The 27,508-nt window shown below is 42.5% G+C and overlaps 1 protein-coding gene across 4 annotated transcripts in view; it reads left to right on the top strand.

Annotated features, from left to right (window-relative positions):
- Positions 1-27,508, top strand: part of pik3c2a (phosphatidylinositol-4-phosphate 3-kinase, catalytic subunit type 2 alpha) — a 77,984-nt gene that overhangs the window by 6,948 nt on the left and 43,528 nt on the right. For 2 of the 4 annotated variants that reach the window (XM_079743312.1, XM_079743314.1), the window contains exon 2: positions 12,137-13,360. In XM_079743312.1, coding sequence (XP_079599438.1) covers positions 12,218-13,360 — 1,143 coding nt within the window. In that variant the 5' untranslated portion in view covers positions 12,137-12,217. Of the gene's footprint in view, positions 1-12,136; positions 13,361-17,787; positions 17,848-27,508 lie in introns of those variants that run through there. The other 2 variants (XM_079743313.1, XM_079743315.1) reach the window with 2 other exon arrangements.

Below are 27,508 nucleotides of genomic sequence, written 5' to 3'. Positions count from 1 at the left end.
GGTGACCTTTGTGTTAAGTAAATAAATAAATAAATGATGAAATATGATATATAATATAAATATAAATGTGCCAAATGTGCAGGGTTCCTGAGGTAATGGAAAATTAAAATTAAATAAATAACAAATAACAAGGTTAACAACAGTCAGTCAGTCCTGAGGTGTGGGGTTTAGTCCTTAATCAGGTCAGGAAAAAAAGAGCTGTTTTTGTTCTGGGTTTTGGAGACGTTGGGAGCGGGGGGTGGAGGTGTTATAAAGTCTGATAGCTGATCGGATGAAGAGCCCCCCGAGCGCTTTGAGGCACGTGGCTGAGTGAGTCTGTGGCTGAATGTGCTCCTGAGTCGCCTCAGCCCGGCGTAGAGAGGGTGAGAGGGATTGTCCATGATCGCCTGCAGCTTTCCCCTCATCCTCCTCTCTGTCACAGCCTCCACACAGTCCAGCTTCATCCCCACCACAGAGCTCGCCTTCCTCACCAGCTTATTCAGCTTGCTGGCACCTCCGCTCCCGATGCCTCCTCCCCGGCACACTACAGCAGAGAAGGTGGCACTGGCTACCACAGACAGGTGGAACATCCGTAGTAGCCTAGTGCACACATTGAAAGACCTGAGCCTCCTCAGGAAGAACAGCCTACTCTGTCCCTTCCTGTAGAGGGCCTCAGTGTTGGCTGACCAGTCCAGTTTATTGTTCAGATGCACCCCAAGGAACTTGTAGGTGTCTTCCATCTCCACCTCCTCCCCGTTTATGGACACAGGTGTTGGGGTGCTCTTTCTGCACCGGAACTCCACCACCAGCTCCTAGGTTTTCCCGGTGTTGAGCTGAAGGTGGTTCCCGTCACACCATCCCAAAAAGTTCTCAACTAGTTCCCTGTGCTCCTTCTCCCTATTGTCTGTGATGCATCAAACAATGGAGGAGGAGATCTTCTGCAGGTGGCATGTTCGGGAGTTCTAGCAGAAATCCGAGGTGTAGAGGGAGAACAAAAACTGTGAGAGTACAGTTCCCTGGGGTGTGCCGGTGTTGCTTGTCATCACGTCTGACAAGCGGTGTCGCAGCCTGACATACTGTGGCCTGTCCGTGAGGTAGTTTGTAATCCATGCCACCATGTCAGGATCCACCTGCATCACTTGGAGCTTCTCCGCCAGCCGGACTGGCTGGACGGTGTCGAAAGCACTGGAGAAGTCGAAGAACATGATCCTCACCATGCTCTGTGGCCTCTCCAAGTGTGTGTAAGCTCTGTGAAGCAGGCAGATGATGGCATCTTTCACGCCGATGTCGGTCTGGTACGCAAACTGCAGTGGGTCCAGGCAGTCACGCACCAAGGGCCTGAGGTGCTCCAGGACCATCCTCTCGAAGGTTTTCATGACGTGGGACATTAGAGCCACAGGTCTGAAGTCTTTTGGAGCGCTGGGTTGTCCCTTCTTCGGCACAGGGACTACGCAGGATGTCTTCCAGAGTGTTGGCACCTTTTTCAGCCTCAGGGAGAGGCCGAAAAGATGCGTGAACACTCCTGTCAGCTGCTCCGCGCAGCTCTTGAGCACCCTGGGGCCGATGTCGTCCGGTCCTCTGGCCTTGTATGTCCTGATCCTGGTGACGTCTCACGTAGCTGGTGTTGATGGTTGGGGTTGTTGTTGCTGTGGTCGCTGGGATAGTTGGGGGTGTTGTGAGGGGATGACTGCCCTCTGGGCTGGACATTGGTCCAGCCTCCCTGTAAGTGTGAAAAGGGAGAGAGAGAGAGGGTGGTGCTGAGGGGAGGTGCAAAAGCTGCCATCCCCGGGTCTTGTGGTGCAGGAGAGAGATGAGTAGTGCAGGAGGGGGAGGGGGGTGTTGGTCTGGCCCCAGTTGGTGAGTCAAATCTGTTAAACAGGTTTAGCTCGTCGGCCCGTTCCTTTGCCCGTTCCTCTGTGATCCTCCAGCATTTTTCATGCCAGTGATGGTTCTCGCCCCCGCCCACACCTCTCGGGGGTTGTTCTGCTGCAGCTTCCCCTCTATTCTGTTCTTGTAGCAGTCTTTAGCCCTCCTCAGTTCCCTCCTCAGCTCTCTCTGTATTCCCCTCTGTGTGTCCTTATTGTCTCCTACCATGAAGGCTCTCCTCTCCCGGTTCAACAGGACTCTGATGTCCCTGTTGATCCAGGGTTTGCTGTTGGGGAAGCAGCGAACCTTCAGGTCCTTCGGGACAACACTCTCCTCACAGAACTTTATATAGTCCGTGACGCATTGAGTGAGACCCTCAATATCGTCACCGTAGTCTTTCTGAAACATCTCCCAGTCGGTTGTCCTGTAGCACTCCATCAGGGCCTCCTCAGCCTCCACTGCTGCACAGTCCTGGTGGTGATTGTCTGTCTCCTCAAAAGAGGCCTGTATATAAGAGACAGTTGTATCAAGCAGTGGTCTGATTTGCCCGGGGGGGAAGGGCTGTTGCACCGTATGCCTCCTTAACATTGGCATACAGTAAGTCCAATGTCTTATCCCCTCTGGTGCTGCAGGTCACATACTGGGTGAAGTCAGTCAGTGTCTTTGAGATGTTCACATGGTTGAAGTCTCCATTCACTATAATGAGAACGTTGGAATGCCGAGTTTGCAGGTCTGCGGCGGTGGAGTGAATGACGTCACAAGCCCGCGCCGCCACAGCCGATGGTGGAGTGTAAACAACAACAATCATCATGGCGTGCACGTGATTTCCTTCGTGGTAACATGTCCAGGGTTGCACCATTTGGAGATAACAAAGACGGCAAGTCCACCACCCGACTTCTTACCGCTCTGTTTGTCTCTGTCCACCCGAACTAGCGTGAGGCCGGCTAGTTCCACTGAGCAGTCTGGTATCTTCCCGTTCAGCCATGTCTCCATCAGGCACAACACACTGCACTCCCGGTACTCACACTGTCCGCTAATGAGGGCTGATAGTTCGTCTGCATTGTTGGGCAGTGAGCGTACATTCCCCATGATGACCGAAGGAAGACGGGGCTTGTATCTCCACCTCCTCTCCGTCTTCTTGTTCCTCACCATGGCTCCTGCTCTGGTCCCACGCCGCCTTAACCTCTACTCCCTCGGGATCCCCTTCGGGCACACCACTGGTCGGTCCCGGTGCTGGAGGAGCTTGTCTCGTGAATAGACGTTGGCCCCTTGTTGCTGTTGTTTGGTGGTCGCGGTGATCGTCCAGCACATTGTTGTTGCACAGCCGTTTAAGAGCCCTATTGATTTATAATTTAACTCAAGATTTATACCTACGTAATAACAAAGTCTAGAGTTGAAGTTCTAAAAAGTAATATCTAGATAAAAAGTTTTTTAAAAAAAGGAAATAGGAAAAGGGGGTCGGGAGCTGCTGTGTCGGGCTGCCACTCGCTGCGGCGCCATGGCAACGAACTGAAATGGACTATGTCCTTTCTCAGATGTGTCTGTCTTTGTAAAACAAAACAAAAACATCCCTAGTGCTCCTCATCGCATAGATAGACCTATCTATTTTTTTTCAAGAATATCAGCATATCAACATGGTCAGGAGTAAGTTGTGTGCGCAGCCTGTTAACAGTTAGGCCAGCTGCTGAGAAAACACGCTCAGAAGGGACTGACGTGCCTGGTATGGCCAAGTACTTTCGTGCCAGGTTTTGCCTTGGAAACCTTCCTTTATTGACTTTCCACCATGCTGCGGGACTGGAATCAAGGAGTGGTGGCGGATCCTTCAGAAAGCTATCCACTTCTTTTTCTACGTCATCGGTGCTCCTGGTGGTATAGTTTTCCCCATGAGTAAAGCATAAGCACTGCGTCTCTGAAGCACAGCTCCCTGGACTGGCACGGCGGCATCTGCTGATGTGGAGCTCCCACGTCCGGCGTCTGCTTCTGACAGCACCTCAAGCAGTTTGGCATGAGCTGCAATCCTCCTTGGTGGGGTCAGAAATGCCAGGTGCTTGTGCCTAGGATCCAGCATGGTGGCTAGCATTGGTGGTGTTGACGTCAGGTCATCAGAAGCAATCTGTGAAGAAAATGATAATAAATTAGATTTAAATGTGATTTTGTTTTTAATCATTTGTTTTTAATAGGATGTGTTTTATCATTTAATGAATGAACCACTATTAATCATTGATAGATTGCTTGATATTAGTTATTAATATTAATTAGATAAGATAGTAGAAGCACTTAAAAACTACAATTGTCAAACAATGTGCTTTGTGTGCAATGCATACAGTTAAAAATATCTGCAATAATTAAATTAATGGATTTAGTTTACTTTCATCCTTTCACCCAGTGAAGTGCGCACTCTGGATTTGAATTACCCCCCTTTGCTGGCGTCTCCCTCGTCTGACTTGAGATGCACGTTGATCAGGCTGAAGGTGATGGGATACGTGTCTGATATGGACACCTCAGTCTCAGTAGACATGACGGTCATTGCACACTTGAGTGTTTCCAGCACTGGCGCCACATCCTCCATCAATTGCCAATATTCATCTCTCAGCTCCAGCGTCCTCGCGTCTGTGAGTTTGGTAACTGCGAGGTCTGACAGTACAGCAGACACGGCCACCGCTGCTTCGTTAGTCTGTTAAACATTTCACTGACTGAATTCCACCTGGTTTTACAGGATTGGATGAGTTTATGAGACGGCAGCTGCATTTCTTTCTGTTTTGATGCGAGCGCTTTGTTTGCTGGATTGCTATGATTGAAGTGTTGTACAAGTCTGCTAGCAGCTACAATGACTGGGTTAATGTAGGTAGCGAAAGCATCGTTAATGGCCAGCTGCAGAGTGTGGGCGAAACATGGAACCGAGTGCCAATTGACTCGTGTGAGACTGTTTGGCAAATCTGGAGACTTTTTAGTGTGACATGCAACTTTTTTTATCGTGTTTCCCTCTTCTCTGCACTGCACACATTTCACTCCCTCACCTCCAGTCCCCGACTCTTCCCAATCCCAATCCCTTGCGCTGGCTGCTTGTCATGACTGTGCCCGTAACGAGATGTATAATCTTTGTATTTCTACCACGTTGGTCGTTTGAATGTCGATTTTAAAGGCTCCAACACACTAGATAACATTGCTGCTTTATTTCCGGTTACCAATTTCTGCATTGCACGGTCTTGCTGTGCGTGTTTGTTTTCGAGCTGGTTTGCTATAGAAGAGAATTTAGCAAACAATGACGAGCCAATGGCTGTTCTTCCCCAACTCGTCCTGTAGTGCCGCTCACAAAGAGAAATGGGAACGCTGTAAGTGTTACAAGCCAGGAAATTACGTCACAAGAGCATCTCGTGCGGGTGGTGTACGATGCATCTTGAATACACCATAACCCTTGTCTGCAAATGAGGCGTGGTGGCATCACGAATGACGTCATCACGCATACCAGCGAGTTCTAGCGACTTTTCAGAGAACCAACAGCACAACGTATGCCAATGAGTTGTGATTACGTCACATTTGACGTCGTTATGCAAACTAGCGAGCTCTGGCGACTTTTCAGAGAACCAATGTTGCTTCTTGTGAAACAAAAATTGAAATACTGCAAATTTGCCGTCTGAGATGGCTAAGTCATCTTACAAAATATAAAATTAGACCCTAACTCGAGCCAATTTCAGCAAATTCTGTCAACCTACTATTGATTGGACCCTTAAAAATATGCGTAATGACCACTTATAGTCTAAAGCCCATGTGAAGAACAAGGAACAGCTCCGTGTGACCAGAGCTTGCCTCCTCAAAACATCAGCACTAGTGCAAGCGATCCGCAGATTCAAGACGAGAATCTATTAAGGACTTTGTGGTGCAGAGTCTGACATCCCCTTTCTAGTGAAATATTATGAACAGGGGGAGCGTTGCCCAAAATGGGGAGCAGCCTCTGACAAACTCGCCCCGTGTGTTCGACCAACAGAAGACTGTTCAGAAAATGGTTCTAAATATCTTCATTGCTGAGCTTTAGTGTTGCACGGTATACATGATACCCTCGCGCAAAAAACAATACGATTCTGTAATTTTTTAGGATCGATACTTTTATTAAAATAACGATCTGTGTCTGTGCAGTCATACTCCTTGCACGCAGAGGCTAGTCAGTAGGCGTGGCCCTCAGCTCGCACTCAGCCACAGCAGCAGCAGGCACTGAGCGAGTGAGACGCAACGAGATGGCGACATGTTCGGAAGCGCTTGCCAACGGCTTGTGGAGAAAAAATATGAAACGAATGTGGTGTAGCCTATTAGGCAACCTTTTTTCGAGGCATAGCGACAGTATCCACTTTTACATGGACACTTCTGATATGATTAGATTACTTGTGGTGATTATCCACCACAAGTAATTTTTTAAAATATTTACAATGCTTAAAGGAAGCTGGATTATTACCAAATTTTTCACTTAATTTTGTTTTTACACATTTGAAGATTTTATTTAAAGTCTCATTTGTCTTCCCACCCGTGACTCAAAAACCGTGACACAATGCGAACCGTGAGTTTTGTGATCCGTTGCACCCCTACACGGTGTGTCTATTTACAATTACCATTCGTAATATTGATCAGCAGAGAAATAGTCCGCCAAAGACGTTGACGTCGCTTAGCAACCGGACACGCTAGGGTTGATAAGTTACCGGACTACCTGCGGAGTGATAAGAAAGACGTGAATCAGGTAAAAAAATCCACTTTCCTTGACAGCGGTCTAGTTCGGTGTGCATAAAAGTACCGACAGACAAACATTTTATTTTAGCTCAGCAGGTTGAAAGCAATAATTTGATGTTTATGTTTCATGTTCAGTAGCAAGTATATTTTGAGTTATTTATTCTCAGTGTTAAAGTTTAAATACTCCACTGCAATTGTCAGACTGACGTTTGTCCACCATAGTGTAATGGCATGTACCATGTAGTGGCATGTTTTGTTTTTAATAAAGAGGAGAAAATAATATTTTAATTGTATGTGTAAGTCAGTCATTCAGTCGTTCACTGTTCAAAAGTTTATATTGTATAGAAAAGTGGCTTGTTAAGCAAAAGGAATTATGTTAACAAACAAGAGATTATGCCCATACTTGCTCTGTAGAATAAATTTATTAACGTAATTTGCTCAAAAAGCAGGCAAGGTCCAAGCTGCTGAAAGTTAAACCATAATGAGAGCGAGCTGGACCATTATTAATCTCGTTTCCAGATATTTTCGATTTTCACCGTGGTATCGGTTAGGTATCGAGTATCGAGGTATTTTCGGGCAGGTATCGTGTCTAAGTCATCATTTTGGATATCGTGCAACACCACTGAGCTGTCCACCTTCAATCAAAAACGTTGAGCTGTCGTGCTAAAATATTGCGACTCTGTCAGCAGCTGTCTGCCTCTCCATCTAGCTCACTATCGTTCCATGGTTCCAATACTGCAATGTGCATCATTAAAAATGTACTGTTATTTTCTTAATTATTCACAAAATGTGACTTTCCTGCTGTTGTGTTCAAGCTGTGATGTTATGCTGTGGAGAGCTATAAATATATGGACTAAACAAGTTGAATGAGAACAATTATTGGAGTATAAGACGTAACCCCAACCTTAAAGGTTGTATCAGCGATTCTAGGCAGAAACATAAAGGATCACATTCATCTGATCTTCACGATCTGCTAGCTGCCTGCCCCATAAGCAAGCCATCAAAAAAACATGTCTGTAGGCAGCCTTTGCTCGGAGATCGTACACAGAAACAAATGGTACTACCAACCACTCAAAACCAAAATAAATAGTATTCCAACCAATCTCCGACAAGGTAAGGGTGTTGTGGGATTTTGCGCTGCGTTCATGATAGTTTTTACTAGATGAACGAAACATGGAAGGGAGGGGCGATGTGGCTCTGTTTGTTTGGGATCTCGCTGCAAATACCAACAGAAGTGACGTCACCAAACATCGCTGATAAAACCTTTAACCCCTAACCTTAACCCCTAAACTAGGGCTGTACGGTATGGACTAAAATGCATATCACGGTATGATTTGAGGCATTGACGGTAACGGTATTATATCACGGTATGTTAATTGTATCTTATTACAATATAAATGCTTCTCAAGGGGTAAAATACTGGTTAGGCAGCAAAACTACATGAAAGAAAAATGCAAAATCCTTTTTTCAAGTTACTTCCATCTCTGAAAAACACATGTTTAATAGAATGGATCTCTTTCTCCATTTGCTCGTGGACCTTTCCGTCTAGTTTTGGCGTCTCAATTTGGCTGAAGTGTGTGCGGGCAGGTAACGTGTACCTGGGATCGAGTGTTTTGACCATCTCTTTAAAGCCCTTTCTATCGACATTTTGAAAGGGAACCATGTTCTTGCACAGGTAAACAGTGACGGGTTTGTTATCTCGTTCCACAGCTGGGACTGGCTTTGGTAAATGCCTGTGGAAGCGATGTCTGTGGCAGAAATGCAGAGACAGCTTCACACTGCCAGCATCTGTCTCGTAAGGTGTGGAATGAGAGCTTGTGATGGAACTATAGCATACTGCCTGAGAAGGCAGTATCGCTGTCAAATCTGTCTCTGGGAAAAGTAACGTTGCGCTGAATTGAAAAAGGAACCATGTTGCATTACCATATTTTCAGTAGTTGCGCGTAACTTAACTTTTTACATGAAAATGTATTTACGTTACTGTATTAACTTGTAACTTACTTTTGTTACGCGTTACACACAACACTGTCTACTGGTCACACCTGTCTGAAGGTAACATTAAAATCAATACCGTAGCGCAAATTCACACTGGTGTACTTTCTATACCGTTTATACCGTACACCCCTACACTAAACCTAAGATAACCCAAACCTAAACCTAACCTTAAACCCTAACCATAACCGGGTTGCTCTGCCAGTGTATAACCCAATTAGCTGGACTTGTACGTTCCAGAGAGGTGGAGCTGGACTAGGTCCAGAGAGGTGGGCTCTGCAGTGAGCCCCACTTGCTGATTTAGGCTGCCTGACCTACATCTAACTACAATTAGCCTGTGTAGTGCAATTTAATAATATGAAGATAGTAGGGGTGTAACGGTACACGTATTTGTACCGAACCGTCACGGTACAGGCACTACAGTGTGGTTACAGAGGTGTACTGCGGTTCGTAAATGTGGCGTACATAACGTTAATATGGCAAATGTAAAGGCTTGTTTAGCGATGCGGAATTTAAAACTTGAAGTTGGAGTTCCACCCGGACCGTTTAGCCAAAGTATACTACTCCGACTCCGTTATCCGCTCAGCAGCTCTCCGTCGGGATGTCGAATATGCAATGCAATTCGCCGCCCGATCTATCTTATATGTTGACTACAAACCATGTAAGCAGTGTTGTAAATAAACTTCCAAAGCTTTTCAAATCTTATTTGGTGTTTAATTGGTCCTTAAGGTGCAAAGTAAACAATGTACAAAGTAATTAAGGTGCAAAGTCAAACCGGAGAAGTGATTCAGGAAATTATTTTGCTAGAGGACCAATCACAGCCCTTGCCGTCTCCGTTGCGTCGACCAATAGGTCCATGGCGTCGAAGAATAGTTAAAAAATATTGGATGCGCACGTAAGCTATGGAGAGGGTCTCCGACAGGCTCTCCGGCTATGGAGAGGGCTCTCCGTGTCTACGTACAGCACTTTAACATGCACACGCATTTGAAAAGGCACCATCCAGGTGTTACTATCACCGTTGCTGTGAAAAAAAAACGAGCTGTGCAAACCCAGCTCACGACACTATTTCAACAACCCCTGTCTTGAAATTCAGAAATGCAAATGCCATAACCAAGTTTATTGGTGTTTTCCTTGCTGCTTATCTACGGGTTGAGAAACAAGCAGTTTTAATTTTCCCCTTAACTATTAACCGTACCGTACCGTACTGTACTATGAACTCCACTATCTCCTTAGTCATTTCAGGGTGCAGTTTAGAATCACAGCCATACAGTATATGAATCTTTTCTGTCAGTGATCGCTGCCAGGTGGTATTTGGTCTACTTGTCACTAGGGATGGGGATCATTAATATTTATTGATATCGATACCATTTTCGATACTCCTTAACGATCCGAGTCTTTATCGATACCACTATTGATACTTTTCTATTAATTAGTGGAAATACGACGCGTTTTTAGTGATGAGGAAAATATTTAGGAAATAAACAATTGTATTTTAATTGTAATGTAATTCTTAATAAATATTGACATCAGTAGTTTTAATTATATATACTAAAATGATTTGAGCACTATACAACTTTATTAGTAGTACAGACACATGAGCAATACAGTATTACTCATGTTTCTTACAAACTCAATAACAAAAACTCAATTTACCGTTTCTCTAGGTTACATTTGAACGCATCATGATAACCTAACAGTCGTTTTACTGAGCCAACCTCAACACATCATCACGCAGCACATCTGAAACTTTATTTACTTTTTAAGATAACTAGCTTATATGCTGCCGATTACAACACCGATTTCACAATTGGATTACTATTTTTAACTGACGGGACTAGCGACAATGTCTGTGTGTGCGATTACCGCTTGTACTTTGAGTGGATGATTAAGACAGGCCCGTCTGTGGTGCGACAGGAGAAGGAGGATACAGGAGTAGTCTTTTCAACTCGGAGACAGTCGAAGGTACTGCATTTGGCCTTTATTTGATGCACAATGCCAATGTGCTTGGCCATTGAGGTTGTGTTCCCCCCCTCCTCCCATGATTTTCGCCCGTTCAGCCATCCTCGCGAGCAAAGTTAACTGCCAGACTTCACTTGTTTTACCTGTTTGCTTACAATTCCATTCAAAAACATTGGTGGACACACTGCATTGATTGGATTGATTTGATTTAAATGCCTCGAAGCGACTCGAGGGACACAACATTACGTTACAGGACCTACGTTAAAATAATAAATGAACGACGGGACTCGATAGTGGTATCGATAAGCCCAAACGTTAATGATTTTCGGGTTTGAAAAAAGTGGAACCGGGTCCTTGATAGAACTGGGTTTCGATCCCCATCCCTACTTGTCACACTGGCAGTCAGGTTTTTTGTCAGTTGGAGTGCAAATACCAACGAGTCAAAGACAAGTCTGAGACAATAAAAAAATGTCTCCAATCCGGTCCGTTTGTCCAGTCTCTTTACCAAAGCTGTAAACCCGGCCATGGTCACTGTCTTGATCATATCTTTCCATATGAACACCGCTATCGCCTGAGTAATTTCTCGGTTTTTAATGTCGTTCACGCTGCGGGGTGGTATTCGGTCTGGACACCCTGGAGGCTGGGTTTTTGCCCCCTTTTTTTTTTAGAGAGAGAGAGAAAGACGTGGGTCTAATCAATAAACAGTTGACTTTCATATCGATATCTGTAGAAAGATGGAAAGAATTATATTGCAACTGCCTTGGAATGAACGTAGAAAACATTCAAATGTTTTTTATGTGCATTTTGACAAATGGGCTACAAGAGGGAGGATGAGCTTATTGGGCGGCATTAGTCTCAGGAGGTAGAGCAGGTTGGCTCGTAACCGGAAGGTTGCTAGTAGAGATGTGAACAATGTGTCGACTCATGATTGATTCTCTAAAAAAATTGAAATCGGAAAATCTTTTTTTTTTCTATATATTTTTTTCTATATGTGTAAACTTCTTAAATGTCCTGTTGAAAACGTTGTAACACAGTTTTGTTTTAAAAATAACCAATTAAAAATGAGTGCGACACATTTTGCCAATTCTGCTCTATGCTCTGTGATATTTTGTTTAACATAATTTTTTATTATCTTCATAAAATAAATGCGATATTGGTGTGCTCCTGAGCGCAACATTTGAAATATGACGGGCAGGGCGCTGTCTTAAAGGAAAGCGCAGATCCTTTGAGCTCCGCAACTGCTGTAGCCGCGTGGCCAAAAAAAACAAAAACGATTGATTGTCGATTCATGAGTGTCGAGGTGTCAGTTAGCCAGACAACTCACCCTTACTGCTCCTGGCGAGCTGGCTGTCGCCTTGCATGGCTGACACCGCTGTCGGTGTATGAATGCGTGAATGTTAGGCACTATTTTCTCGCGCTTTGAGTGGCAACTTGTTAGAAAAGCCCTCTATAAATGCAGTCCATTTACCATTTATTGTTTTTGGTGAACAAGCTTAGAATAATATACAATAGATTAAACAAAAATCTATAAAATCAGGCATTGGTTTAGTTATTAAAGCATTGAACCTCCTAACTGTGTATGAGATTAATGTCATATTTGAACATTCTGCTCCTCTTGTTGAAGGTGTTTAATGTATTGTCCTCCAGGCTTCGAGCCACAACAGCCTTCCTGAAGCCCTGTTAATGGCCCATTTGAGTTGACATAATGGCCCAGATTTCAAGTGGAAATGGATTCAAGCTTGATGTACCCCAGCCAAAGGGGATTGTGGGTAAAGAAGAAGCCCTCAGAATGGAGGAGGAGGCGATGGCAAAGTGTCAGAAGGAGAAGCAGCACTCTCTTTCAGCGTCCTCTCGCTTGTCTTCTTCGGCCCCATCCTCTTCTTCTCATAGACTAATGGCCTCATCTATCACTGCTCCTCCTCAATCTTCCACCGCCAGACCAGAACGAGACCTCATCGTCTTCCCGGAGACCAAGAAACCAGCGGAGAGCGACAAGTTCAGGGATATTGACGTGGAAAAATTGACCAATGAGGAGCTTGAGAAGCTCCTCCTGGATGATAACTTTGGGACTAGCAGCAGCAAGGCGACCCGTCCCTCCTCATTGCTGGGCTTCAACCTCAGCGCCTCCTACCCAGGGGGCCATGCCTGTAGTCACTCTCCATTCCAGACTGGCCCATGGACCCCTTCTATATCCACCACATCCGGCTCTGGTGTCTCCACTCCCACCAACCAGCAAGCCCCCTTGTTCCCCTCCGCCCCCTTTCCCAAACCGGTCTCCTTCCAGAACGGCTTCCCCCCGGGGATGTCCCCCTTCATGGGCCTGACGGCCCCCCAGCCTTCCTTCATGGGCTTCACCCCTATCCAGGCCGCCGCTCCAATCGTCTACCAGCAGCCCCCAGTCGACCCAGTGATGGCCAGACTTTTTGACAAGATTGCCAGCACTTCGGAGTACCTGAAAAACGGCCGATTGGCCAGCATGGATGTAGACTCGGCCCAAGGCCCTGCACTTTCACCAGCCCATCCTGCCGCTGCCGAGGAACCCACCCCCGTCAGCCGCTTCGAGTGGCTGGACCTCGACCCGCTCACCAGACGCAGAGACGAGCCAGACGAGGCGGCCGGGGGAAGGGGGGCCGCAGCAGGGGGTTCTGCTGGGGACCCTTGGGATGCAGTCCTGGAGACTGAAGGGGGTAGAGGCAGCAGCAGCCCCAGCAACGAGGCCAAGCCCCCCCTCTCCACGCAGGCTCCGCCCAGGAGGGCGTCGACAGGGGCCTCGGGGGGCGCTGCTATGACCAGGAGCCTCCCCCTCAGCCAACCCTCGACCTCATCGCAACAGCTTCCCAACAACCAGGTAGGCTTCCAGGTGGATTTAAACGCTTTGATTGAATGCATTTACTGATATTAAACTGCCTCGTCTTTGCATATGAAAGTAAAGGGCTATCTGGAGCCATGGCACATGGCAGCCCAAACCTAACATGACAATCAGACGGAACAGAGCTCAATCAGCTCCTGGCTCATCTTTCTGAGTTCAGGCACGCTTAAAAGAGTTTTGATTATATGAATTCATCATACTTTAGCCAATCCATCCTTTTGAATCCTGTGCCCTGTAATACACACGCAAGCACGCACGCACCAGATCCCTCTATCTCTGGGTTCTGCTGGTCATCTTGGACGTGTTGTCACAAGATCCCAATGTAGGGAAGGTCTGAGAAGGAAACACAGCATTCAATGAGGTTGTTGTAATTCCTGCTCCTTTAGAACTTCATGTTTTCTCAGAAGGGCCAGAAAGTCTCTTGTATCCTTTCAAGTAAAGCAATAGTTAAGGCCCAAAAAGCTGTTTACCTTCTCCATAAAGTTCTTTTTCCATAAAGAGCAAAAAAACATACCTCTTTTCCTCCAATGGAAAGCGTCATGAGGCCTAGGAGAGATGTGGAGGAGCTAGTAAGGACTTATCTGGAGCGTCGTATTCCCTTCTGACCAGCTCCGTCTGGAGCAAGGGGAGCATATAGGAGCTATTAAATAAACAACTAGGAGTGCTCCTCTATGTGTTTCTATTGTTGTGAGCATACAGTACTTCTTAGGTCATCTATGGGGCAAATGTTTGATTGTCGATCTTCCAAACCTCACCTGAAGCTCCAAACAGCACCAATTGTCCTGGTAATGTTCTCTTAAATGGTCCTGATACGATGTTTGGGGTCAACAGCTGGCTGTGTTCCTCAACCGCCACTCTCCGCTGCATCTCCTCCATGAATGCAAACACTAGCTACAACAGGGCTGCCCAAATTCTTCCCAGACGGGGGCCAAAATTTAATCTGCAGCACATAAAGTTAAATATGAGTATATATAGTATGCGTGTGCAAACTAAACACTATCACAAAGTAATTTTGAAAAATGAATGACTGAATTAGAAAAATAATTGAGCACTATGAAATATTTGAAGACAGGCCTACACATTCTGCCCCAATCAGAGACATTAAGCCTGTCTTTGGTTTTCACAACTCTCTAAATATCAGGCTCCAGCTGACTAATGGACAAAGTGACAATATCATGTAGGTGAGAGTCAGATAAAGAAAAAACTATATAATGTAAAATAATCTGTTACATCTATATATATTTTTTATACAGTGGGCAAGGCAAGGGCCAAACATAATCGGTCGCGGGGCAAGTTTTGCCCAAGGGCCCCAAATTGGGCAGCTGTGAGCTACAAGATATGAAGTAAACAAGAGGTGAATGGTCTGTGGTAGTTACATGGGGGCGCTGTATAACTACACTTATTTCATGTATAGGGTACTGACTCGGCCACATGATCCCTACGCTGGTGTACGGACATTTTTTTTGACCTGGGCATTTGTTCCCCTGCAGACACACAATATTTAATGATTGATATACAAACATACTTTCCTTACAGTTCACCCACAGGTCCACAAAACACTGGACCTGGTGCCAGGCGGTTTACCTGTATGAACGTGAATACCGCTATTATGTTGCATCACGATATGGATTCATTTGCTGCCGGTGTTACACTCAATCCCAAGCTATCTGGTTACAGATCAAGTGTATGTGGTGGGCATGACCATATTTTCCCAGATGAATCAGAAGCCACATTACTATTGTGGTAACATTAGGCTGGGGCTGGTTTCAGACATCTGGTTACCTGTTTATTCACAACATTTTAGACTTCTTCTGAAAGTCAAGACAAACAGCGGCCGGCTATAACAGTTGGATTAACAACTAACTACAGACATTTTATGTTGTCTACAATGTCTGTAGTTTGTTGTTTTCATTTTCTTATTCCTCTGTGTTCTTTAAAAGTGTTCTTTAATTGTACATTATACTGGGGATTCTTACTAGAACTGATGTGCTGAATTCAATAGTCAGTTAAGTTGTGTTTGTTTTTTTATATACAATAAACACTTTAATATATTTCTATTCCACTTATTTCAGCGATGGGTTGAATATGGCTTTTTCTACTTATCTTATCTGCACAGTATGACTTTGCTTTCCAGTATGTAATAAGTATAGTAATGCTGGCAAATGGTAATAGTAATGCCCCCCCCACCCACCACCACCTCCAGGTGGGCAATGCCATATTTAGTTCTTTTTTTGTAGCTTTAAATACATCGTGCAGTAGTGGTGCAACGGATCAACCCTCACGGTTTGGGACGCAAGTGATCCGCGGATCGGCTAAAGGGTATTATTTTCGATAATGACTGGCGACGTTCTATACATTTCCCCGCTTATTATATGGCTCCTTGCCAAAACAAAACAATATCTCTACACAGTGTTAGTAGTCTAACGGTTCACGGGTTACCCGTGATCTGTACGGATCAACCCTCATGGTTCGGGACGCAAGTGATCTGCGAAAAAAAAAAAAGTTGTGCGTTCACGTGATCAGCGCATGTTTAAAGGAAAATTCCGGTATTTAGCACATTGAGCCCCCTTTCTGGTTTGTCTAGGATGAAATATAGTGGTTGACACCGAAATGTTGACTATTGGTCCTGTCTCGGGTATTTGGGTCATTTGGAATCGCCCCTGCCTTTTTCAGAAGGACTGGCTATGGGAATTCACAAACAAACCTGTCCTTAAAACAACCCTAAATGTTTGTTTTCAGAAATGTGCAACTCATCGTCGTTGATGTTCCTAATCAAGTATTGTAGTGAAATACAGTGTCTGCCGTGTTTTATTTGACATTTTGTAAATCCCATTGAGACCGGAAATGAAAAGGGGGCTGTTTATGTTTGGTTGTAGTCTTTTCGCTCGGTTCTCCGTATCAACAGTAGGGGTAGAACAGAGCGTAAAGACTACAATCAGCCCCCCTTTCCTTTTCTGGTCAACGAGCAACGAGTCTTCCAACAGAAATCAATGGATTTACAAAATGCCAAATAAAACACAAACTATATTTCGCTACGATACTTGATGAAAAAAAAAAAAAGGAATTTAAAGTTGTAAATCTAAGCTGTGCTTCCTTTGGACACAGGTTTTTTATTTATTTACTATTCATGTTAAAAAGAAAAAGGAGTAATGCCTCAGATTACACTTTATTTGGTTTTTAAAGATTGTATTTATACATTGGATGGACATCTTGAGTAAAGATAAAGTTAGATAAAGTTTTTATTTAATGTGGGCACAAGCTATTTCTATTTTATTTACTACCCATGCTTAAAAGAAGAAGGAATGATGGCATAGTTTGCACTTTAAATTGTTTTAAAATATTTGAGGATTTAGGGTCGTCTTAGCTCAGGAGGTAGAACAGTTGTCTTGTAACCGAAAGGTTGCTAGTTCGATGTAGCTCCTCCTAGCTGAGTGTTGATGTGTCCCTGAGCGAGACTCTTACCCCGAACTGCTCCTGACGAGCTGTTGCCTTGCATGGTTGACTCTGCCGTCGGTGTGTCAATGTGTGTATTAACCGTAAGTGGCTTTGGATAAAAGCGTCTGGTAAATGTAATTGTAATTTATACATTGGAACGACATCTTGAGTTAAGTATTTATTTTATACAAAATACACAAAGCAATTTTTTTAAATATCTACTGTGCTTAAAGGAAGCCGGATTATTACCAAATTTTTCACTTTATTTTGTTTTTACACATTTGAAGATTTTATTTAAAGTCACAATTGTCTTGTTATCTATTTTGTTGTTGATCTACGTATTATAGTATAATAGTATTATAAGTTTTGTGATCCGTTGCACCCCTAGCGCACAGGCTTGATGCGCATTCTCCGCCTTGTCGTCTTCTATTTTGGTAGAGAACCAGCCCCACGTATAGGCCTGGAATATTTACTACAGCGTTTCTACAGCTAGATGCGTTTTTGCAATGAGTCCATCATTACGGAGAAATTCCTGAAACGCTGCCAAGGAAAACAGGGGGAAAATCTAGTTTTCGTCCATGTGGACAGGGGCTTGATGCCAGACTCCATGCCTGCCTGTGCGCTAGGCTAGCAGGCAAGTCTCTTATGAGGTGTGTGTGTATTGACGTGGAGCAGTATGTGTTGGTGCTTGCTCCTCTCCTTTTGTCTCGTCTGCATGGCAACCCGTGTTGGTACAAGCAGGAACAAGCCCACGCTGCTCTGCTTAGGGGACAACTGTGTTCCCCCCCAGGGCCCGACATGCCACTGCCAAGCCTCCCCTCATGTGGGCCCAGTTTACTGGGAGAAGGAAAGATAGAAATCTCTGTTCTTCCTGCCTCTATGTGCCAAGTGGTTGCATATTTGTGCAGATAATATTTTACTTGTGCATAAAAAAGCCAGATCCAAAGCCCATTTGCCCATTTCGTTTTGGTCTCAATAGGGATGCAGCGATACATTTTGATGGCACGATTATAGTCTGAAGAAAAACCAAGGTTTGACTGCTTTATTCAATTATTTGATTATTATGCATTAATTATTTCACAACACTAGGGATAAATAAAATCACATTAACACTCCATAATAAGTAGGGGTGTAACGGTACACAAAAGTCACGGTTCGGTACGTACCTCGGTTGTGAAGTCACGGTACAGTACGGTTCATAGTTAAGGGGAAAATTTAAAAAAACTGCTTGTTTTTGCACGGAGAATGGCCGTAGATCAGCAGCAGTGAAAACACCAATAAACTTGGTTATGGCATTTGCATTTCTGAATTCCCAAACAGGGGTTGTTGAAATAGTGTCGTGAGCTGGGTTTGCACTGCTCGTTTTTTTTTCATAGCAACGCTGATAGTAACACCTGGATGGTGCCCTTTTTTTCCTCCGTAGCAGGAGAGCCTGTCGGAGACCCTCTCCGTAGATCTATCTGAGGGTTAAGCTCATTCCAACCCCACAGTGTGTGGAACCTATCATATATAACTCCTCTTATTTTAACGCTCAAACACAACGACGATACAAGAAAAGAATCAGTCACCGTGGGTCGTAACACGCCCCCCTCCGTCTAGACCTCTCAGCCCCAAACCGTTTGTTTTAAATCTCATTTAGTGTTGAACTCCAGCTGATCAGCAGGTTCACATATACATTAACAGTTCTGTGAACCAGCCCAGATACACCAAGTACTGATTTTGTTATTAGAAGTTATATTGTATATTTATATATATTTCTGAGTGTTGTATTTAGTTGATAGGATTAGGAAAAAGTAATCATGACTGGTTATTCTGTGTAGAAATTTCTTTCATATAACTGATAGAAGACGTGCTATAGTAATACATATCGTTATGCGGATATGAAATCACCCATATGGGGAAGATCTATCCATATCTCAGCCCTAGTAGTCAGGCTAGTCTCTCTGCCGCTGTGGAAACGCAGACATGGGCTGAAGTAACCTTGAAAGGTAGGCCTTAAAGATTTTTCCCGACCAATTGGAATACTTTTAATAACGTTAGGCTGGAAAAACTAGCATTAGGCGTGTACATACAATTTCGTCTTGTTTAAAAGATGAAATGGAGGGATTATTATAATTCTTTCTACAAACATCAATCAATACCATACCTTTCATAAGGCATATCGTTTGTGCAGCTAGTACCACTACTACTACTTCTACTTCAGCTACTACTACTGCTTCAGCTACTCCTACCAGTCCATTACTACTAGGGTTGCAAAGTTCTGGGATTTTCTCCATCACACGTGCACTGATGACTTCTAGAACCCTGGACCACACTTTTGAGCCCAGAGCATATTTAACTCAAAATTCATGTTTTTGTTCTTTAATGAAAGAATAAAATAATTAGAACTTGTTAAAGTTTTACTTAAAAATAAATCTGCTTAAATGTTGTTCAAGTTTTTGTAGTCTTTTAATATTTTTTTTATAGTGTTATTTTGCATGGCGTGTCTACTTATAACAAATATATATATATATTTATGCTTCGATATGATAGAGTTCGATTAAATTACCCGAAATTCCTATTTAATTCCCATAATTTTCAGATTTTTAATATTCCCAACCTTAACTTCCCATGGTTATTTACCGGAAATTTACCGGAAATTCTCCACCCCTTTGCAACCCTAATTACTACTACTACAGCTAGTACCACTACTACTACTATCTTTCAGCTTTGACAGTATTACAGTTTAGCTTCCAGTTTTTGTAACAATGTATTTCAGCACATTGCTTCTTCAGGTAATGTTATTCAGCGTCACTCAGTTTTCGACTTAAGCTTCAAGGTGCACTGTGCAATGCAATATATTTGACCTTTCAGATTTTTCAGTAGTCCAGGGCAATACATTTACCCTTTCAGAATATTCAGTTCAATTCATTTTAAATTTCTGCATTTTAAGCAATGCTTCGCGCTTTTCTTTCAGCTGTCACTTTATTAGTTTCCAACCATTTAGACTTTTGAACGTTTTTACAAATCCCTTCACTTGATTTAAGCCGTTTAACATTTATTTACGTCTTAAACTATGTGTCTTTTATTAACATATTTTCAACCTCACTTTGCACTACAGCACTCACCGCATTTTCTGCAGGAAATGCATTTTCTATTTTTATTTTATTATTGTGGTGCAAACCTAAACCAGAGAACCCACACATGGGGAGAGTGAAGCCTTTTTGATAAGTTCTTCCATTTTGGCCACACCAAACACTGATTCGGTTCACAATTTAGCAAAAAATAATCCAAACATTTTGATTTAGCAACCAGAAAATCACATATCATGGAAGACAGAGTAAAAGCTTTACCTAGGATTTGTCAAAGGGTTGGTTTTTAACATTTGACCCTGTATATGTCCACAGAACATAATGGAACTGATGTGTTAATTTAGTTTATTTTAAATTGACTATACATAGCATTGAATAAAAAGTTTACATGGACATACATACACAAAATCGATTCATTGGCCGAAGCATGTCATACCCTGGTAAAATAGGTGGCGCTGTACCCATTTCAACTAGTGGTAATAGAGCCACCGGCACCGGTTGCTGCTTACCTCTTTACGTCACCAGCTAACACAAACTCAGGTGGGGTCTTAATCCGACTATAGAAAAACGATTTTAGTCAGACTAAGGTCTATACATGGCTCTTAAAAATCCAATCATAGTTGGACTAACCCAATATTTAGATGTTCTTGAGTGTCATGTAAATGCGTGTTTACATGACATGAAGCACACACAGTGTTCTGCTTCATACTAAAGTGGGCATTACACCGGCCAGTCAGCGGTTACGTGGACAAGCAAATGATAGATGGATGGATATAAGGTTAAAAAAAACTGCGCTCTACAGAACAGGCCATAGCCATAATTTCTTCCTAGCCTAGAATGCAGGACCGCCAGTAGGAAACTTGGGTGTTGAGTTACATCCCAGAAATAAGACACCTCTCCTCCCACTCCTTCACTACATCCTTTGTTTAAGACAAATGAAGTATGGCCGCTGTCACGTTTAAACTTTCTGCTTGTGTCGTCGACTTCGTATCATCACACTGGGGAACCCAGGATTAATTGAGTCAACTATCTCACTCTCAAACCAATATTTTTTTTCTTTTTTTTATTTGTTCATCCACCTGCTGTTTTCTACTGTTCCTGTACTTTACTGTTAACTCTGGTTCCAAGGAAAGAATGAATCCATCTCTTGTTGGACAGATGCCTCATGGACCCAGCCAGAGTCTAGTAAAGGCGGGACTCCAGGGGGCCATAATGTAGCAGGGCTGCCAGACCTCGTGTGGAGGCAGGTCAGTGCTCCAGGGGCCAGACCTCATGTTTTGGTATATTGTATAGTTTCTTCGTTTAAACATGAAACCTTTTGAAAACAACAAGTTTCTCGAACCTACTAGTGCCATTGGTGTCAGCAGAAAGGATCCAGACTGACCCTCTCTGTAGGGCTTGAAACTCTTGGCATAACCCTTACCGTTATTTTCAACACATCCTTGCAAATTGAGTCCCTTCACTTAACACATTCTTTTATTTCCCCCAATGATTGACAAATATCGTCACATCTTAAACCCCTTTCAGGCGCCTCTAGTGAATTTCACTATTCACACATGGCAATTCCGGGAATAAATGGGCCAAGGGACAGCCCAGCCGATGGCGGTAAAGCCAAACTTATGAATTAAGAATTATGAGCTCCTTTTACTTCGCAATCTGTCCAGTTTCCAGTCATTGAAAAAAAGGGCTCATATTGCAAACAAAAGATGATGTGATGATCTTGTTATTGGATCATCTGAAAAGTGATTAAGTTAAATTATTCTACTTTGTTTAAGAATGCTTGATCCTGATTGGTTGGGAGGAGGGCATTAACCCGGCAGGTTGCCCATTGACTTGTCGGTTGTACTTGCTGCTGACTGAGCACAGTGTCATCAAATAGTAGATCAATACGCCGCTTGTATTTTTTGGAATACTCGATTCTGATTGGCTGCAGGGTGTCCATTAATCCCTGATATATGGACACCTGTTAAGTAGTTTCAGTGAAATTGTCTGGTCAGTCTTCAAAACGAGAGCTGGTAAATTGTGAAAAATGCATTAAACTGTAATCAGAAAACGCGGTTGTATGCTATAGACCCTATTGTATCTGTGGTATAAAGGCTGGGATGAATTTCAAATAATAAATATGTATACTTTATGTTGAAAGTATAGACCGTCGCGATTCCCATTGAAACGAATGGTGCTGTGATTATTCTTCAAAACGAGAGCTGGTAAATTGTGAAAAATGAATTAAACTGTAATCAGACAATGCGGTTATATGCTATAGACCGTAGAGTATCTGTGGTTTAAAGGCTGTGACGAATTTCAAATTAAAAATATGTGCAATCCATAACGTTAGCTCTCTGGCTCAAAGCTGAGCTGACTAGAATACCTCCCGTTGCCAAGTCGTATCTAAGGTCCGTCCTATTTACTGGAGGAGTGAACAACGTTTCCGTTGCATAAGAACCTTATGGGAGGGTAATGATTGTTCCAGGTATTAGTCAAACCCTCAGACGTTACCAGGGAAACTAAATTATGGCTTGTGAAGAACTTTATATTTGGATTGTAAAACGCATGAAAATATAAATGAATGATCTTCATTTCTTTTCTTTGGCAATTGATCATGGTATAAGCGGGATAATGCCCTTCGAGGTGTCCAACACATGTTTGATCAATCCTAATTAAAGGGGACTACTTTTTGAGGGAGATGAACTCAAACAGAGTATACATTTGATAAGCATGCAATACGAAAAAGAAAAAAGCATAATTATTAAAGTCTTTGAATTGTTTTATTACGCTGGTAAGCAATAAGTAGAATAAACGTGATAATCACCTCAAGGTAGGGCAATAAACAGTTTGATATGCCCGGCTCGTGGAAGGTCACCGTAAACTGCCACACCCAGCGATATGGCTTTTTGAATCACATCACAGCCGTACAATTGCCAGTACAAATTTCCCGTAATATCGACCCCCTTTCCCGTTCCCGCATGACTTCATTCAGGAATTTTCCGGAACATTGCAGAGAAAGCAATCTTGTCTCACAGGAATCCGTGAAATGACCACAAACACTTTACTCGAAATCCGTGGAATCCTCACGGAAACATGCCAATTTCCATGATATTGCCACGGATTTTGCTCCAATGCAAGTTAGTGACATTCATATTCCGTGGCACACCACAGATCCCCGTTTCAACGACCCAGTCAATATATATATATACATATATATACATACATATATAGGCCTATTTATTTATTTATTTTGTTGCTTTGAGGAGGTCTGGTGGTCTCTGGATATAATATATATATATATATATATATATATATATATATACACATATATACTTGTTGTGGTTAACACTTGTCCTTAATTAACCACTGTGTTGGCTGAGCTTAAAAGTCTGACGCTTGTTCCAGACATACTAAATCAAAAGAAATCCAGGTCCAGTGCAGTTTAAAGTTGAAAATTCCAATCGGTTTAATTAGACTAAATGAAAATACAAAACTCAAAATTTCTTGCAGTTAATTCAAAATAAGGATTGCAAAGATAATCAAGGTTATTTCTCTGGCACAAGGTCAAAGACTGTGTCTTCCTGCCCCAGCCCCTCCCCCCAGGTAGGGTCGCCCTTATATAGATGTCAAGGTCACCCGCATGGTCCAGCCACTAGAGGAAGATAACTCAGAGAAACACAAAATGAAAGAAACTGAACTCTTTCTTGATTCTGGCTCCTACAATACTTTATTTATTTAAAGTGGTATATTAAATTCAAGATGGGTGGGCAAGAATAGGGATATAGTGCCATACCGTCAATATGAATTTCATTCATTTCCGAGAGGATGGTCAATGGTCAGATGCATATCTCATTATAACAATAATTTATATCGATGTTACGAGAAAGGATGTAATGATAACGCCAAGAAAATAAAGGCTTCATGGTTATAATAATTTAAATATAATTAACTTATAAAGCGTATAACGAGACGAGACAATCTAGTTGTGGGCCAGCAGAGGCTGCATTTTAACCAAATTCGGCCTATAACCTTGTACATAATGGTCTAACTCTATATACATGTCAAATGTCTGATATGCTGTAGGCCTACGAATAGGCTAGTTTTTTACATTATAAATATTTAAATATTTTCTGGTTATACCTGAACCACATTAGAACCACCTTTAGAAAAAGTACACCGTGTTAGTTGGTGTTACAAGCCTCTTCGTTGATTGGATTGGTGGAAGTGGATTGTCAATGGTCAGATACAGATCTTGCTATAACGATAATAGCTATATGGTCTACTTATAATATTATAACTATATACTAACGTATATAATATATATATATATATAAATACACATACATATGTATAGATATTTACTTATTTCGTTATATTTATTTTTTTATATACGGATACCACCAGACCTCGAAGCAAAAAAAAAAAAAATATATATATAGGCCTGTATATGTATAAATATGTATGTGTATATAGATAGGTATAAATACATATGCATAGATATTTATTTATTTTGTTATATATATACATATTTATTTATTTATTTTTTATATACGGAGACCACCAGACCTCCTCGAAGCAACGAAAATGGTCTATTAAATTCAAGATGGGTGCATGAGCGAGCATAGGGATATAGTGCCATACCGTCAATATGATTTCATTCAAATATATATATATATATTTAAGTGATAAGGTGAGGCCACCACGGATTTTGATTTAAGCACCCGTGGTCGACGTTGAGACGGGGATCTGTGTGTGTGTGCCACGGAAGATGAGTGTCATCAACTTGCATTGGAGCAATTTCCGTGGGCATACCACGGACAATTTAAGTGTTTCCGTGAGGCCACCACGGCTTTTGTGTTAAGCGCCCGTTGTTGACTCGTTCATTGAAACGGTGATCTGTGTGTGTGCCACGGAATATGAGTGTCATTAACTTGCATTGGAGCAAAGGCCATCCTCACGGTTTCCATGAGGATAACACAGATTTTGAGTTAAGCGTCCGTGGTAATTTCCCGGATTCCTGTGAGACCAGGTTGAGGGAAAGACTATGAATGGGGCTATACATGCACACATTAACGCTACACATCCGTCATTCTATCCTATATCCAATAATCACATTCATTTTACACATTTGATGAATTCTTTCCTACATCCAATACATGCATCCTACCTACTAGGCTTGGCCGGTATTTCGGTGTGCCTGGGTATTAAAAAATAGCTACGTCAAAAATTCAAACCTCCTCTTTCCAGTAAACTTATTCCGACATCTTGTTAATCCATTTTTTTTATGATACTATGTATTTGTTTGTACTATGTATTTGTTGGTAGGAGGAGGTTTGACAAGTTTTTCAATAATGACCTCTAGCGTCCATGGAAACGGAATATGACAGATGTGATTATTTGTAGCAGCATACTGCTGCTGTGGTGGTGTTTTAACTTTTATTTTAAACTGAAAAGATATTTGATAGTCAACGAAGGAACGCCGCGACCACCGGCTATAGTGTTGGTTATCCTGTTGGCTCTAAAACAGTGAAAAGTAGGTAAACTGCATGGCCAGTGGAGCTCTGGTGTGGGTGTGACGCACATAGAGCATATATAATACAGGTTAATCGCACCTTTCATATGTCGGAAACTATCGCACACTTAAAGTTCTCCTTGAGATTTCGACAGAATCTATGGAGGAAGGGTGCATCTGTCCTATCTATTCCATATTCAATCGATAGACTCTCAAGACTTGAAAAGTTGGCAAATTGTGTATTAAAGACACAGCATTGTAGGCTAGACAATGTTTTATATGCTAAAATGACTTCTTTCACCACCAGCTCAGCTTTCATTTTCTGTATTATTGTTTTTATGTACACAAAGTCATATACTGTATAACCTGGTGAAATGTCAGGAAGGTATAAACATGAAAAAATAGATATGGCCCAAGCCTGCACCCGACTAATGGGATGCATTCTACTCTTCATCAAAGAGAAAAGACCTTTGAGACTTTGCTGTGCTATGCATAATACTTCCAGTTCTTTACAGCTATGCTTTTGTAACTCAAGCAAACGGCAATAATACTTTAACAACACACTAGATTCGGTGGGGGAAGGTGACCCAGCCACTGTACATCAATCGGGCGGTGGTGGAACATGTAGTCAATTTAAATTTTCTGGCACAATAACCTCCACCTTCAAATGGGAGGATAACATAACTATTAACAAAGCCCACCAGAGGCCAATCGAAGAAGTTTGGGGTGGCCTGCAAGGGGATGCTGCAGTTCTACCGAGCCACCATTGAGAGTGTCCTTACCTTCTCAGTTACTGTCTGGTACGGCAACTCTACTGTCCAGCAGAGGATGCAACTAGATAGGATTGTCCACACAGCCTCCAAATCATTGGCTGCAGAATCCCCCCCCCCCCCCCCCACACACACACACACACTTCTTTCAGGTAGAAGGTAGAAGGTCGAGGGCCATCAAAAAAAACACTCCCGCTTCCTCAACAGCACAAACTGCAGAACCATTACATTTCCTAACAACTTTACATCCCTGCACAGTTTATCATGAAGGTAGTCTCTAGTAGCTCTGTATAACATGCACAAACTTTTACTGTTTAAATATACTGTTGATTTTCTTAAAGGCTACTTTATATCTGTACCAAATGTTTTTTGGACATGAGGATTTGCACATCACTTGCACTCATAAGCTACTCTCACTTTAAACAGATATCTGATACTTAGGCCCAATCCCAATACAATCCTTCGCCCAAACTAGGGATGTTAACCGATGACCGTTTGACCGATGGTTGACCGTATCAACGTTAACTAGGGATGGGGATCATTAAAGGGGACATATCATACCACCAGGTGTGAGTGTGATTAGCCATAATGCTGCACATTTTGAAAACAGCTTGTAATGGCTTATCACACTCACACCTGGTATGATATGTCCCCTTTAATATTTATTGATATTGATACCATTTTCGATACTCCTTAACGATCCAAGTCTTTATCGATACCACTATCGATACTTTTCTATTAATTGGTGGAAATACAACGTGTTTTTAGTGATGAGGAAAATATTTAGGAAATAAATAATTGTATTTTAAATTAAATATGTAATTCTTAATAAATATTGACATCAGTAGTTTTAATTATATATACAAAAATGATTAGAGCACTATACAACTGTATTAGTAATACAGAAACATGAGTAATACAGTATTACTCATGTTTCTCACAAACTCAAAAACAAAAACTCAATTTACCGTTTCTCTGTTACATTTGAACGCATCATGATAACCTAACAGTCGTTTTACTGAGCCAACCTCAACACATCATCACTCAGCACATCTGAAACTTTATTTACTTTTTAGAATAACTAGCTTGTATGCTGCCGATTACAACACCGATTTCACAATTGGATTACTATTTTTAACTGGCGGGAATAGTGACAATGTCTGCGTGTGCGATAACCGCTCGTACTTTGAGTGGACGATTAAGACAGCCCTGTCTGTGGTGCGACAGGAGAAGGAGGATACAGGAGGAGTCTTTTCAACTCGAAGACAGTCGAAGGTACTGCATTTGGCCTTTATTTGATGCACAATGCTAAATGATTTTCGCCCGTTCAGCCATCCTTGCGAGCAAAGTTAAC

The sequence above is a fragment of the Pollachius pollachius genome (genome assembly GCF_949987615.1).
Source record: "Pollachius pollachius genome assembly, chromosome: 9".
In the NCBI taxonomy this organism is placed as follows: Eukaryota; Metazoa; Chordata; class Actinopteri; order Gadiformes; family Gadidae; genus Pollachius; species Pollachius pollachius.
Note: the sequence above shows the minus strand (reverse complement) of the source record. Positions and strands in the feature narration are given on the sequence as shown.